At 37.4% G+C, this 16438-nt stretch overlaps 2 protein-coding genes across 2 annotated transcripts; one reads left to right on the top strand and one right to left on the bottom strand.

The window, feature by feature from the left end:
• Window positions 1–3622: 3622 nt before the first annotated feature.
• On the bottom strand, window positions 3623–4667 carry LOC122003633 (stress enhanced protein 2, chloroplastic-like). The gene is made up of 2 exons (XM_042558712.1): window positions 4281–4667; window positions 3623–4180 (listed from the first exon to the last, which is right to left on the bottom strand). Exons 1-2 carry the CDS (start codon window positions 4584–4586, stop codon window positions 3911–3913), a joined length of 576 nt encoding a protein of 191 aa, XP_042414646.1. The 5' UTR covers window positions 4587–4667; the 3' UTR covers window positions 3623–3910.
• Window positions 4668–7491: 2824 nt separating this feature from the next.
• LOC122004234 lies at window positions 7492–7970 on the top strand. Its single transcript, XM_042559156.1, has 2 exons — window positions 7492–7621; window positions 7783–7970. Exons 1-2 carry the CDS (start codon window positions 7492–7494, stop codon window positions 7968–7970), a joined length of 318 nt encoding a protein of 105 aa, XP_042415090.1.
• The last annotated feature ends 8468 nt before the right edge of the window (window positions 7971–16438 follow it).

Raw genomic sequence — 16438 nt, 5'->3', positions numbered from 1 at the left:
TTCTTCTTGCGTCGCTGGAGACTGAATTGAGCGTCGGAGGGCCATCACCGGGGACCCCTTCCCTGGCTCGGCACTGACGCTGCTTATGTTTTAGGCGGGAGCGAAGTTCACCGGAGGTCAACAGGAGCGCCATGTCCCTAACATTCATCTCTTCGACTTTCAGACAGGATCACTTCCTTTTTCATGTTTTGTGTTAAAAAATTTTTCCTTAAAAAAAATAAAAATGTTATTCATGTTTTGTGTTAAAAAATTTTTCCTTAAAAAAAATAAAAATGTTATTTACTAACAGAAAAAAAAATCAAAATTTTTTAACCGTTATTTTTTTAATTTTTCTTTCAAAAAAATGAATTTTGATATTTAAAAATGTTTTGAAAATTTATTTTTAAATTTTTTTTTTTTTGTGATAGTGAGTTAGGTTTTCTGTTAGAATAAAAAATTTCGAGATTTTTGGTAATTATCTTATTGTTTATGAATTTTTTATTAAAAAGTAATTTAAAATTTAAAATTTAAAATTTTTTAGGAGATAAATTTTGAAAGCCCTAATTTTTTGGCTAAGGAACATTATATTTTGAACGATGAAAAAAATCATTAAAATTTTTTGAATTAAAAATCTATTTTTAAACATTTAAATTTAAAAGTAACTATTTTTATTATGGATAAAATAATAATATTCAATTCCTAAATTTTTTTTCATGTTTCGAATGCTTATATTTGTCATTAACAAAAACTTACAGTAAAAATAAATTTTAAATTATTTTTGTCAAAACTGAGGATTAATTGATACAAATTATTCTTTTTGAAAATTAATTTTGATAAAATGACATATTTCTGAAAATTTTATTTTTAATCCCAAGAATATTTTCCAATATTTTTATTTTATTTTTTCATATGTTCCTTATTTTATTTTTGATGTCATCAAAAAGGGAAAGACAATATGTTAAGGGGAGGTAAACGTAGAATAAATTTTCATGTTTTATACTTGTATTTACTTGTTTTTATTGCAAATTTGTTAATAGTAATGATTGCAAATTTATTTGCTTAAAATGTTTTATTGTTTGTTTATCCTAATTTAATTTGGGTTGATTCACATCAAAAAGGGGGAGATTGTAAGTGCACTTGATTAGTTTTGATATGGTTAACCAAGTTAAATTAGGTCGTACAATTTTGATGTCTTGTGTACAGTGACGGATCTAGGGGGAGTGGGGGTGTGCTTAAGCACCCCCTTGCTCCTGGGAAATTCTACCAGTATACTGCAATCCAAGGGGCAGCGAGAAGGAAGATAACTCTAACTCCCTTCTTTGAGCATCCTCTTCCTTTTTTGTCTGGATCCGCCACTGCTTGTGTATGAGTGTGCAAGAATTTAGAAACACAAGAAGTCGAGTAGAAGACGCACGAACAAGAAGGATGGCATGGGAAATGAGTTGAAGGTCTCAGTGCATCCAAGGGACGAAAAACTATGGAAGAGTACACCAACTGACGAGAAGGACTCGTGCAGAGCGTTCGAGGGATGAGAAGCTGGGACAAAGCTTGCTCGAGGAGAAGATAAAAGTTTAATTCAGGTGAGCTCAATTCTAGATGATCGGAGAATCATCCAAAGAAACACAAGGAAAAGTTAACTGATTGGAGGTTAACTGGATGCCTTAAAGGGGCTTGGAGGCACCCTAAATGAGCTTGGAGGCGCCCTGAAGAAGCTTGGAGGCGTCCTCATGCCTCTTTATTAGAGGCGCCCTCATGCCTCCCTTGGAGGCATCCTCGTGCCTCCCTTGGAGGCGCCCTCGTGCTTTCCTTGGGGGCACCCTCATAGAGCTTGGAGATGCCCTCGCGTCTCTCTTAGAGGCACCCTGGAGCTTCCATAGAAGCTCTTCCAATGAACATTAGCCATTAGGTTACCGTTGAAAAGAGGATAATCTTTTATCCTCTTGGAGGCACCCTTGATCCCTTTGGATGCGCCTCCAAGCAACGGTAACTTTTTTGGTAAGCTATAAAAAAAATCCCCTAGAGGTAGGAATTATTCAACAATCAATGTACTACTTTTTTTTTTTTTTGAGCTTTCAAAGATTGTAAGAGGCTACTCTGCCTTCACAAATGAGATTTTTAGTGAGTATTTCATTGTCTTGAATTAACAACCACCTATATTCTAACCAAGTAACTCTTTGAACTTTCTTACCCTTTTTAGTTATTTCTTTTATGTCAGTTATTTTTTTTTTTTACTAATATTGTGTTTTTACTTAGTTCAAATAGCAAGAGATTTCTCTAACTTATTTTCAGGATTATTCACCCCCTCTAGCCGACCTAACATAGACTTACATGCCCCACCTCTGGTTATATTTCGAGATTCTCTTGAATCGTCTGCTTTCTAGGATACAATGGTAGACTATGATTACCAACACACACTGGTGGATCATGGCGAACTGAGGACATACCCGATTGCTATCACGAGTGAATCTATCTAGCACGTGCACAACATAGAGAAATCCAGGGGAACAAAGGTGGGAGGATTTGCTTAAGCATCTACTTTAAGTTCTCTCTTTCTTTGCTCTACTAATTACCTCCTTATAAAGGAGCTTAGCCTTTGACGATAGTAAATGGCTGAATAAAGGTCATTCAATGCCATTATTTGCCGATTATAACTACTCATCAGTTTCAATTTGATGGAATTAATCGCAATTAGTTCATCTATTTTACATTTGAGAAGTAGCAAAAAAAAAAGACAAAACATTAGTTCATTTATTTGGACAAATTTTACCTCAATCGGTCTAGCATTCAACACATATATGTTATGCTCGCACACGAGTCAACTTGATTCTATGCAATTTGGACTCTAGATTTGTACCCTTGCACACCTACACATGAGAGAAAACTTGTTCCCATATATTTGTTCACATCATCAATGTATATACAACAATTTAACCAATAAACTTACCATGAGATTTTCAATATGGAACTAAAGTCTTATTTACAATGAAATCTCCTTCTTCCTTTTCACATTTTTTTCATTCATATTTCTAACATACACATCATCTAACTATCATATGTAGGGTTGTAAACGGGCCCAACCAAGCTAAGTAGATCAATATAAATTTAGATGAAATCTCCTTAAGCTTGATTTATTTAAATGTTATAAAGCTCTCAATTTAATTATTTTTTATTATTTAAAACTTTTACATTTTAAGTTTATTTAGTTGTATTTGAGCTTTATCAATATAAATTTATTTGTTTATTTTAAAAATTTCTTTATTTATTTAGTTGATGGATAAGAGTTCTATGAATAAACATAATTCAATAATATGATTTATGGATGTTATTCATGAATATTAATGAGTTGAATATATATATGTTCAAATTTATTCATTTAATTTAACGAGTTATTTAAACTTACTCATTTAATTGATCTTATTTAATATATATATTAAACAAATAAAAATAAATCTTTACCAAATAGAACATCAAATTTATTCCTACATATTTGATTCATTTACTACCCTAGTAGAGAAGTTAATGACTTAATCATTCTAATATTGCAGAGGGGGCATAGCAGAAAAACTTAGACCAGTAGCCCTGATATATCTGATAACAGACGCAGTGAATCAGAAGCTGAACATACGAATGTGGTTCATAAATATTGTATAAAGAGAAATTTGACATTTAGAAATAACTTGTATACGTGTACAAATCATTATGGGATCTGATCAGCAAACCCATATCGAAAACAATAGACGATTATTGATGAGTTCCATGATTTCCAGACTACAAATTCCAGTTTTTTTTTTTCCCTTCTTTCTTTTCTGGTCTGTAGTTTGTATACTTTACTGATGGAGATCAACTCCAGTCCTTAATATGCTATTCTGTTCTAGCAATTCAAATATTCTCACTTCTCATCTCGAACGCTGAAGTCTATCATCGTCGTCGCTTACATTTCATCAGACCAATCGCTGAGTTCGCTGTCGCAGAACAGGGCTTCCACTGCACTGTCGATGAGGGAGTCGACAAAGCTGCTGCATCCCAGCGTGATCATCTGCCGGATTCTGGTACGTGCGCTGGAGATCCAGGCGAAGGTGGCGGCGCAGACGATGACCGCCACGCACACCCCGCCGGCCTCCGCTATCTGTTGCAAGTCCAGCTTCTTGAAGATGGAGTTGCCCGTCACCAACTCCACGGACACCGCCGCCGCCAACGCAACCTACCAAAGCCAATATCTGATTCCCTCTTCTTCTTCCATGAAAAAATTGCAAAATTTGACCTTTTTGAAAAAAAAAAAATAGATCGAATAGGGAACAGACCATGGCGAGGCGACCAGAGGCGATCTCGAACTGCTGGCTCTTGCGAGAGCTCTCGATGTAGTCAGCGAGGGAGGCGAAGAAGGGCGATGCGTCTTTCTCAGACTTCCTCATCACTCCGGCGTCGTTCCCCCCGTACGACCGCAGGGTGCACAGCCTGGGCTGGAGCACGATCTTGCCTCCCCCTGCCGGAGGTTCCGGCAATCGGACACCCCTCGTTGGAAGCGCCTGATCCCTATTCGAAGGCCGCTGCTGCTTCTTCCCCAATTCGCACACGATTGCCCCAGCGATTGCGGTGGAGGCGGCCATCGGAGGCGACGGAAATGAACGGGAGGAGGAGTAATTGGATCACTAGTGAAGTCGCGGGCGACGATGTGGCCATTCGCGGTGAGGTAACCTTCAATGATGGATAAGGTACTTATTGCTTTCGTGGTGGAGAGTGGTGGAGTTTGGAGAGCAGTCCGGTGACTAGAACGCATATTCCTTCAATCCTTCGTGTCGTCGTGTACAGCCCACGTCGACGTCGCAGGAGACATTCGAAGAAAAGGTAGGAGTTTGAAGCCGTCGTGGTTCTTCTTCCACACGCAACTGTCGCTGTCGCATAACAACACATGCTTATCGTCAGATCCAAAACGGACGGTGCAAATTTACAGACAATTTTTCTTCTGGAATATTGTTTTATATGATGTACAATGTTCTTTTTTATGATGATTCTTATCGATATCCATCGATGGGCTTCTCTGAACTATATATATATATATATATATATATATATATATATATAAAAGAAAGAAGATACAAACAAAACAAAAGCTCTGGTTCTTCAAGAATTGCAAATTCTCCAACAGTCAAAACTTTGATCATTTTTGTTTTCTACTCGAAACAAACAAATTTTCTCCACCCAACTTTGAATGTTCATGCACTGATAAAATAGCAATTATTTTTTCTTCAGAAATTATAACTGCAGTTCAAAGTTTGCTTCTGCTCTGACAAATCTATGATCATGGACTTATCACCGAGTCAAAATCTTGTTGAAATAATTAAAAGTATTTGCAGAATAATTAAAATCTTGTTAAAAGTCTTCTCTTCCACTTCTTCTTCGTCCGCTGCAAGTTTCTCCTTATCAGTCTATACAATACTAACTTTGTTTTTTTGGTTAGTGATGTTACTTTCGCCATGAATGGCAGATACTCAAATGAGATGAGAAGACTATAGGATCGAAAAGAATGTTAGAGGGGATGAATAGTGGTCGTCGAAAATTTAATTTTAAAATAGAGACAGTGGAAAAATAAAGAGTAATGCTAACACGATCAAGTTTTTATTTGATTTGGAGTCTTCGGCAACTCCTACTCTAAGGCCCACTACTAATAGTTCGAAATTGGTTATAAATTTCAAGTACAAGAACTATATAAAAGAATTACCGACAATAAAAAAAACTAATTAAAACAGAAGTCCGGTTGTCAGCTTAGTAGCGTTGCGGGAGCCTTTTCAGAGCACCGAGCAGCAAATAAGATCATTGCAGTTGTTGTTTTGAATCTTCGGGTCGAAGGCCTTTAAATATATCCACTCCGGGTGCCTGGACCATGTGGCTCGGTGAACCGACACACTCTACGCCAACTTGTGGATGAAGTTTCGGGCTCGGGCGCTTGGACCGACTCTGGGAGCCTGCGGCCCCGCCTGGGCCAGCTTGCTCCGGGCACTCAGACCAGATCCGGGCACGCGGACCCCTTTTCTTCATCATCCTTCTCTTTGCTGAAAAGGTTAGTCCGGGCAATAAAAATTATATCTACTTTGCAAAATAGAGTTAGCACAATATAGAAGGTAGGGTAGTAATTAGATCATATCTCCTCGAGATCAGAATATAGTTAAGATCTCAATTTAGATTTTCCAAGTGAATCTAAGTTGGATCGACACCTATAGTTCCCTTAACGGGGAACACGTCCTCATTGAATCTCTCCTCCAATTGCTTACCTTCGCTTACCAACTGTAGTCTTTCGGCTTGCCTCTGACCCACCAGGTCTTCCCGTTAGTTGTCAGGTCCCGTGGATCTAACTGGACTTTCCGTCATATATCGGCCCCCATGGACCTATTTGGACTTCGCACCAGCTATCGGGCTCCGCGGGTCTAACTAGATTTCAGACTGATTTCAAGTCCTTCAGACTAATCAACTCATACACACTTGATAAAAACATTAGATAAACAATCAATTTAATTTTAACTTATTTATCCTACATTAAAATCATTTTATTAGTGCAATATGTATCAAGAATGAGTTGTCAACGAAGGATTTTTTTTTTTTTTTTTTAAAATAAGGTAAACTTATGATTATAATTATCTTGTTCCACTTTCAAAATTATGAGATAATCAATTTAGAGACACTGAACAAAACAGAGGAAGAATTTTATCTGTCAAACCAGATACTGAAATGAGAAGTTCTGTAGATCCTGAAAGCCACCTACCTGAATTGGGATATACTATTAGCCCTCATACTGAAACAAGGGCCGTCTCTGGGTTTCAGTTTTTTTGCAAATGGTCCTTTACCTCAATTTTTGTTTCTCTTTCTCAAATATTCTTATCAAACAATATTATCGAATTGGTAAAGCTTCAATCTAAAATAAATAGGATAAAACTTAAAATGACTTTTTTTTTATTGAAATCATCTTAATGGTCCTTTTTCATTTATTATCAAAAGAGGTTGTCATCCCATCTCTCCCTATATTATATTTTGAAATTCTTTATTTTTTACTATTGTATCAATTATAAAATCATAATAGCTGCTATGTAATTATATCAATTACGATTTCACGGTTACTATACAATTATAGATACTAATATAATATTGATTAGTATTAATCAGAAATAAATTGTATAGTGTAATAGATATGGTTCATAGCTACTATAAGATGATATTGATCTGTGTTGAACATTATAAGAGGTAGAATATCCATATTACAAGAATTGTTAATACAATGTTGACGGTTCCTTCCAGAAAGATATCCACTCTTATTATTTTAAACAATGCTTATGTTCTAGTCAAAATCTTGTTATAACCGGATTAGTCAGGATTAATCGATAGGAAGTTTCAGAGTAGACCTGTCACTACGACCATTGACCGTCAGGATCTATATAAACAGCCTACTCTGCCCCTTCGTCTTTATCCACTGCAAGTTTCTCCTTATCAGTTACTTTCTAGTCTACACCCTCGCCGGCGAAAATGGTTTCCGGTTCCTGCACCGACGAGGCCACCTTCAACGTCTCAGCTGCAAGGCTCTGGAAAGGAGTGGTGTGCGAACCCCACATCTTGTACCCCAAGCTCTTGCCTGACATTTTCTCTAAAGCAGAGCGTATCGGAGAGGGAGTTGGAGCCATTAACATCCTACTTCGCTCCGAGTATAATATATTCTTCACTCAAATTATTCATCATTTTCATCTCCTGATAAACGTACGTAACTCTTCGATTTGAGTTCCACCAGATGTTAATCATATTCATTTCGTTACATCGCAGGTGCTAATAGTAATATGCCACTGGGAAGCTTCAACAAGAACAAGATAGAAGTGTTCGATGAAGAGTATGAAACACTCGGAGACAAACATCTCACTGAGGAAGAGCTAAAACCCATTAGAGATGGATCGATCGGAGTGCTCAAGGCTGTCGAGGGATACTTGCTCGCCGATCCTGATGTCTATGCATAAATTCATACAGTGCATCCATAGGAGCACGCTTTGCATCCTATCTAAGCCGAAATTTGAGTATATCATGAATAAAAGGAGTAATCATTGAGAGTGCATGCATATATTAATGAGAGATAATGTTTCATTTTGTGTAAAAGTTTTACTATGAATAAAAGCTTCGTTTCTTTCACATCGTGTTTGTTGAAATGATTGTGGCTGAGAGGAGGCATAGATACTCAGATGACTTGAATAGAGTTGCTAATTCATATTGCTTAATGATCAAATGATGGATATGGAGGAAATTAAAGAACTTTTTTTTTTCATAGGGCTGCTGCAAACAATTTCCTCTTTCCCGGCACAGGCTTCACTCCTCATTCTTTCCCATCCCGAGTAATCGGAGAATAATCTCCGCCGACAACCTGGTCCCATGAGCCATCGTCGGAGAAAAGGCTGCAAGCAGCTGCCATTCCATTCCGACCGTTTCAATCCGTTCTTTTATCATTATAATATTGGAAATTGGACTATAAATAAGTAAATAAATTACTTATATTATATCCCCACTTCAAAGGCACTGTAACACTTTTGAGGATCACTCACATCAGTGTTTTCAATAGCGGCAAATAGCGCGCTACGATCAACCAACGCTTTACAGCGTTCGCTGATTAACGATTGTCCCGAATAGCCCACATAGCGTCGATAGTGCACATAGCGTGCACTATCATGATCTAGCGGCCCATAGCGGGCACTATAGTTGCTTACAAAATCTCTAGGGCAAAGGCAAGGCGGCAGAGGCGAGCGGAATCATGACCTTCGAGAAGTTAGGGTAGAGGCGACAAGCGAGTGGCAACCTGTGAGTGGCGACTAGCGATCGACGAGCAGTAACCTGTGAGTAATGAGTGGCGACTTGTGAGCGGTGAGTGGCGGTGAGGGACGACAATTGGAGGTCAGCTTTTCTCCTTCCTTTCGATTTTCTTCGTTTGAGTTTTCCCTTTCATTTTTCGTTTCTCGAAGGAGAAAAAGAGATTTCATGATTTCCAAAAGTTGAGCATCTAGATCGATCCAATGATTAATCCAGATGCCCTGGATCGATTCCTATTTTTTTCTATTTTTTTTCTAATTAATTAATTATTTGTTCTGATTATTTTATTTTATTTTTCTAGGATTTTGATTGTATATTTGGAATTTGCAATGTCTACGAATTTGTCAAAAAAAGATAAAAAATATATTGGTCGGAAGTATTGTTATCAAAATGGTGGGGAAAAATTTGTTCGGTGCAAATTTTGTCATCATATATATATATCGAATGGAGGGATTACTCATTTGAAAGAACATTTGACTCAAAATCATAAAGGGGTTGCACATGGTGTTAGTGTTATGGATGATATTAAGTAAGAAATTAGAGAATCATTTGACAAAATTAGAGCATCTAAAAGCAAACAAACTGAATTATTATGAGAGATTGGTGAGGGTCCCCAGAGTATGAGTACGCAATCACCAAAAGTTGAAAGTGTAGGGGGGGGGGGGGGGGGAATTCAATTGGATGTTCTGGTAGTGGTGAATCAAAAGGTAAAGGTATTCTTTATGGGTTTATTAGTTCAGAACCTAGACAAACAACCCTAAATTCGGTGTACAAAAAAGATTTGCTAGTTGATGTGAAGCGTAGAGCTGGTTGTTTTATTTACTCTGCCGTACTTTCGTTTAATGTTGTGAATGATCCTTATTGATTGCCTATGGTTGAGGATATTGCAGAATATGGAAGAGGGAACAAGCCTCCTTCAATGTATGAGTTAAGAAGTTAGATATTTAAAGCTGAGGTTGATGGCATCAACCTAAGATATGAGGAGCATAAAAAAGCATGGAAAAAATATGGATGCACTATTATGTCCGATGGTTGGACGGATGGGAAGAATAGAAGTTTGATCAATTTTTTGATGAATAGTCCTACCGACACTTTCTTTTTGAAATCTATTGATGCATTAGCTTCTATTGAAAATGAGGAATTGATCTTTAAATATCTTGATGAGGTGGGAGAGGAAAATGTGATTCAAATTGTCACATATAATGCTTCAAATTGCATTAAGGTGGGGGAAAATTATGGAGACTAGACACAGAATTTGATGGACACCTTGTGCGGTGCATTGCATTGATCTAATGTTGGAGGATATTACAAAGTTTGAAGATTTTTTCTGATTCAATTGAGCATGCTAAGATGGTTGTGAAGTTCCTTTATGGTCATGGGGCTATATTTTCTTTGATGAGAAAGTATACAAACGGTAAAAAAATTTTCAATCCCGCTGTTACTTACTTTGCTACTTAATTTCTCACTCTTCAAAGTATGTATAAGGTTAAAAGATCACTTAAATAAATGTTTGCTTCTGAAGATTGGGTTAGTTCACCACTACCTCAAATAACTTAGGGGAAGGTCGTGAAGATAATTGTTGTTAATGATCCCAACTTTTAGCCATATGTTGCATTTTGTATTAAGAGTGTTGTTCCTCTTGTAAGTGTGTTAAGGGAAGTTGATTCGGAGGAGAGATCGGCCATGGGATATATTTATGAACTTATAGATAAGGTAAAAGAGACAATAAAATTTAATTGTGGGGGGAGTTGACAGAAAATACAATTAGCTCATTTGGAAAAAAATTGATTCACACTGGACTCCACAACTTCATCATCCTCTACACGCGGTCGGGTGTTATTTGAACCCACAATTGAGTCATGAAGAAAGATTTTTTAATTGTAATGAAGTTAGAGATAGATTGTATACTTGCATAGATAGGATGTTGTCTTCTGATGATCATTTTAAAGTGAACATCCAATTGGGTTTGTATAACAAAGTTGAAGGAGAATTTGAAACTCCAATAGCAAAACAAACAAGAATGTTGCGAACACCGGGTAAAATTTTCTTCTTGTAATTGTTCTTGTAAAATTATACTAGCATTCGTATTTTAAAATTATATACATTCTTGTAATTTTCTTTATGTTATTACTTATTAATCTCGTGGTAGGAACGTTTTGGAAGTAAAACACCCGAGCTTACTACGTTTGCAATTCGAGTGCTTGGTCTCACTTGTAGTGCTTTGGGATGTGAAAAAAATTAGAGCACTTTTGAATCGGTGAATATTCTAAGTTTCTAACTCTACTTAAATTTTAATTGTTTTATAATTTTCATATCATTGTTTAATTTTTTTATATATGTTTTCTTCTTTGTAATATTAGATTCAAAAAAGAGAAATAGGCTTGAACATGTGAAGTTGAATGCATTGGTGTTTGTGAAATATAACTTCAAGCTTAGGGAGAGAAGCATTAGGAGGAGAGACAAGATTAATCCCATTGTAGTTGATAAAACTGATTTGGATGATGAATGAATAACTGAGAAAAAAGGTCCAGTCCTCCCCGTAACTACTAAATGGCTTGAAGATAATGAATTATTTGAAAGTGATTTTATTGTGAGTGTGTCGTCGGCTATCTTTGAAAGTCTTTTCGACTCAGATAAGTGAGTTGAAGATGTTGAGGATATAGTTGAAGTTTCTCCTACGAATTCAAAAAAAAAAAAGAGTTGTTGAAAATTCAAGTAAACATATGCAAATTATTTACTTATATCTACTTCACCTATAACTAATTTTTAAATATCGTATCTCTTATATAATATGTGGAAGCAAAGACAAACAAGCAAGGTTGAGTCTTGTTGATGTGGAAGATAATCATCTTGATACTGAAAATTATGGTTGAGTAATTCCAACAACTTTTGATAGTGGAAATTTTCCAACCATAGAGACTATTGATGATGATAGTAATATAGACTTGGATGATACTGATTATTTTTAGGTTATATTGTTTTAATTATAAGACTTTTTAAATTATTGTTCTTGGATCTTTTTGACATGTAATGAATTATTCTGATTAATTTTAGGTTATGTTATTGTTATTTTACTTATATAAGTATATTTTGTTTTTTTTTAAATTAAAAAATTGGCGTGCACGAGAAGCTTACACTATACGCTTCGCTATTTACCCTACGCGATGACAAGACAAAAAAGCTATGAACCAACGCTACACGATTTAAAACACTGCTCACAATTTTAGAGAGAAAAAAAAGGAAGATGAAGAATAATTTTCAACTTGAAGACTCTACACTTTTATTTTTTTTCGTTGGATGATTAAACATGAATGTGAGAGAGTATTTATAGTACTCACCATGCAAGATATATAGTTGATAAGAAAACTAAATTCTATACATAAATAAATTTTATTCATATTCATTGGATAAGAGAAATACTCTCAACTACACATTCTAATTTCTATCTCTTAAATCCTATCCATTGAATGAGAGAAATACTCTCTGCCACACATTCTAATTTCTATCTGTTAAATCCTATCCATTGAATAAGAAAATTACTCTCATCCATATGTTTTTATTCTTATATGCTAACGGGTTGGTATTGATCTTCAACACTCCCTCTCAACACCAACCCTTTGTATTGTATTGAGTTAATAATGGAACATTTTGAATTTGTTGGCGCTCAAGCCTTTTGTGAACACGTCTGTAACTTGATCATCTGTACTAGTTTGTCTCATCTCAATTTCTCCTTATAGATTTTTTCTCTGATAAAATGATAATCCACTTCAACATGCTTAGTTCTTGTATGAAAGATCAGATTTTCCGCCAAACTAATTGCTAATTGATTATCAGAATATACTAGAACTACATATCTATTGGTTGATGCAGATTATTCATTAGTTGTATTATCATGTGCTCTTTTGAGTTGCTATGCTGCTGCTTGATACTCAGCTTTAGTGATTGACAATGATACAGTTGGTTCTCTCTTGTTGCACCAAGAGATCGTTCCAGAACCAAACTTGAATACATAACCAGTTGTTGATCTTCTAGTGTCATAATCTCTTGCATAGTCAGCATCACAGTAGCCAACTAACTTGTACTCTTCATTTCTTTTGTACAAAAGACCTTAAACAATTGTGCTTTTTTACATATCTTAGTATTAGTCGAGCTGCTTCCAAATGACGCTTCTTTAGATTTTGCATGTACCAACTTATCACACTAACTGCATAGGAAATATCAAGTCGTGTTAAGATTTTGTAGATGAGACTGCCTACCAATTGTTGATACATAGTTGTATCTTCTAAGCTTTTCCCTTCATGTGCACACATTCTGACATTTGGTTCCATAGGTGTCGAGATCGGCTTGCATTTGAGCATTTCAAACATTTTCAACAAGTCTTTAGAATATTTTTGTTGACAAAGAAATATTTCATTTTATGTGCGATTAATCTCTAAACCAAGAAAGTACTTAAGTTATCCAAGTTCTTTCATTTGAAATCAGACTGATAAATTCTCCTTCATTTGAAGAATTTCTACTTTGCCATCGCCTGTTATGACTAGGTCATCTACATATACTAGTACAATAGCTAACTTTCCTTTATTGGTTTTGATAAAAAGGTTGGAATCTACAGATGTTACTAAATAATCACTTTGGGTTAGAAATTCAACAATCTTACCATACTATGCCCTGGGTGTTTGTTTCAATCCGTAGAACGCTTTCCATAGCTCACACATATATTCAGGATGATGTTGGTTCTGAAAACCTATTGGTTGGATCTTATAAATTTCCCGATCCAATTCTCCATGAAGAAAAACATTCTTCACATCCATTTGTCATAGATTCCATTCTTTGTTGGCTACAAGTGCAAGTAAGATTCGTACAATTGTAAGTTTTGCCACCAGACTAAATGTTTCATCATAGTCTAGTCCATACTATTGAGAGAAGCCACAAGCTACCAATTGTACCTTATACCTCTCGATTGACCCATCTGGACGACGTTTTATTTTGAAAATCCACTTGCAAGAAATGAGTTTCACATCTCTTGGTTTTGGTATGAGATTCCAAGTTTGATTTTACTGTAGTGTATCAATCTCTTCTTTCATAGCTATCACCCACTCAGGACTTTGCGATGCTTCTTCAAACGTCTCAGGCTCTGTTTCTTCTTCAATTATAGCTACATTGACATATTTTGGATTTGACCTTCGTGTTCTTATTGACCTTCAGAGTTGAGATTGTGGAGTTAATTCTTCTATTTCACTAGGCCTCTCTTCTTCATTTGGTTGTTGATAAATGTCAGTCTACTAAGGACTTTGAGCCACTCTTTGCTCAATATCATCGTCATTTGGATCTCCTGATTCATCTGAACTTGGTTGAAGTTGAACAATATGCTCTCTCATATTTTCTTGTAATTTATCTTTGAGGTCTTTAGAATCTAAAAACACCTCCTTAACTGGGGTCCACTAAGAAGATGTTTCATCGAACACTACATTTCATGAAGTATAACATCTTTCGCTTGTTGGATCACGACATTTTCACCCTTTTCTTTGCTATCATATCCCACAAAGAAACATCTAATAACTTTCTTATCGAACTTGATTCATAAGTGATCAAAAATAAATACATTGTTGATACAGTCTGACCTGGATGTTGTTTTGCTGTTGACACTGATTTAAGTTTGTATCAGATATTTGACTCAGATTAATTACTAATCTAGGTTGACCTGATTGAGAAAGTCCTAACTGGGATGTTAGGCAGTTGGAAAGTCCTGGTGAGTGAAGCCAGGCAGATTGGAAATCCTGGTGAGTGAAGCCAGGTGAAAACCCTAGTGAGTGAAGCTAGGTGCAAGTCCTGGTGAGTGAAGCCAGGCAAGGGAAAATCCAGATGGATCAAGGGTGATCGGACTTCTGGTGTTGAAAAGTCCAAGAAGGAAGCTTGGCATGCGAAGTCAGAGAGGGCTCGGTAGCTCGTTCTCTAGGACCAGATGAAGTCGGAGAGGGCTAGGGAGCTCGTTTCTCCGGACTAGGTCAGAGAGGGCTCGACCGGATCGTCAGAAGTCGGATCGGTCGCACCGATCCGGTGAAATCTGACACCTGATCGGTCCGCGACCGATCGTGAATCGATCGATGGCTGCGAAGCGACATCGATCGGCCCGCATCGATCGAATCGATCGCAGTTCATCGTGATTTTACCGACGGTGCGGCCGATCGAAATCGATCGCAGTTCATCGTGATTTCTTAGATCGGCCCGCACCGATCGTGAGGCGTAAGCGCTGGGAAGAGCGACATCGATCGGTCTCGGGACCGATCAGATTAGTTCCTGATCGGTCCGCAGACCGATTAGAAGTTGTGCGCATTGGACAGAGCGACATCTGATCGGTCTGCCAGACCGATCAGCGATGATTCAGAAAGCGTGGATCGGTCTGCAGACCAACCCACGGTATTGTTTGTTTTGCATGTACTTTTTCTGATTGCCGTATTTGTTTTCACCCATCTGTTTTTAACCATCTGCTGTGAGTCTTTTTAGCTTGCAGGTTGCAGGTCACACTCTCATGGTTGAATTCAAATTAAGCTTCATTAAGAGAAGAAGACAAGTGCTCTTTACACTGTGATTTGCTGCAACAGATGCATTTGAGGCATCAACGTTCACTGACGAATCTGATTGCGATTGGGCTGCGCTCAGTTTGACCTCTACTTATTGGTTCGTATCCAGAGACGCCAGTGATTTCCATTGGCATGGGTTCAGAGAACCAGATGAGGAGGAGAGGTGATTGGCTACGCCTTGTTGGCAGCAGCGATTCTGCAGGCGGCAGTGATTCGAGCCAGTAAAGCAGAGAGACATAAGAAGGAAGAAGAGAGGTTCAGAAAGGAGTTAACCGATTCTCTGTTTCTTTGCGATCAATCCTTTGAGAAAGCAAGTTGGTGAAACTGTGAGCTCCTTGCTAAGAAGGTCGTTGTGCGCTCTCTGCTCTGTTTTTCTCCGCGTGGCTGTAAGCTCATCTGATTATTCTTCTCAGCCACTGTAAGTCTTGTGCTTAATTCTATAATCAACTGAGACTCTGTTGAGAGGTTGCTCCACCGAGAAGGAGACATCTTTAGCCGGATTTTGTTCGGGGTGTGATCTACCGAAAGATCAAGGAGTCGTCCTCCTTACGGACACGCCGAGGAGTAGGGGTAAATTATCCCCGAACCTCGTATATCCTTGTGTCTGCTGTGTGTGCTTTTCTTCTTTCGTTTTAGTGTTCAACTTCCGCTGTGCTAACAAGTTTTTCTTTAAGAAAGATTTTATTTAAGTTTTCAAAGAGGCTATTCACCCCCCCTCTAGCCATCTAAGATCCCAACAAGTGGTATCAGAGCAAGGGGCTCTTTGATTCGGATTAACACCCAAAAGAGCAAACAAGGATGGCTATGAAGGAAGGCTTTAGCACAAATCGACCACCCTACTTCGAAGGAGCAGATTTTCAATATTGGAAGGGTCGCATGGAGTATTACCTCAAGACCGACATTGCCATGTGGTTCTCAGTCAAGGAAGGTTTCACACCACCAAAGGATGAAGAAGGTAAGGAACTCGATTCGTCAAGGTGGTCTACCGAACAACTCCGCAAAGCACAAGCCGATGCCAAGGCTATGGTCACTTTGCAATGTGGAATCGC

Source organism: Zingiber officinale, chromosome 7B (genome assembly GCF_018446385.1).
Source record: "Zingiber officinale cultivar Zhangliang chromosome 7B, Zo_v1.1, whole genome shotgun sequence".
Classification (NCBI taxonomy): Eukaryota; Viridiplantae; Streptophyta; class Magnoliopsida; order Zingiberales; family Zingiberaceae; genus Zingiber; species Zingiber officinale.
This window is presented reverse-complemented; position numbering and strand designations above follow the sequence as displayed.

Coding starts and splice junctions, on each gene's coding strand:
- LOC122003633 (XM_042558712.1), bottom strand. CDS start 4,586: ATGGCCGCCTCCACCGCAATCGCTGGGGCAATCGTGTGCGAATTGGGG. Junction 4,181..4,280: donor CCTCTGGTCGCCTCGCCATG/GTCTGTTCCCTA, acceptor TGGCTTTGGTAG/GTTGCGTTGGCGGCGGCGGT.
- LOC122004234 (XM_042559156.1), top strand. CDS start 7,492: ATGGTTTCCGGTTCCTGCACCGACGAGGCCACCTTCAACGTCTCAGCT. Junction 7,622..7,782: donor CATTTTCTCTAAAGCAGAGC/GTATCGGAGAGG, acceptor GTTACATCGCAG/GTGCTAATAGTAATATGCCA.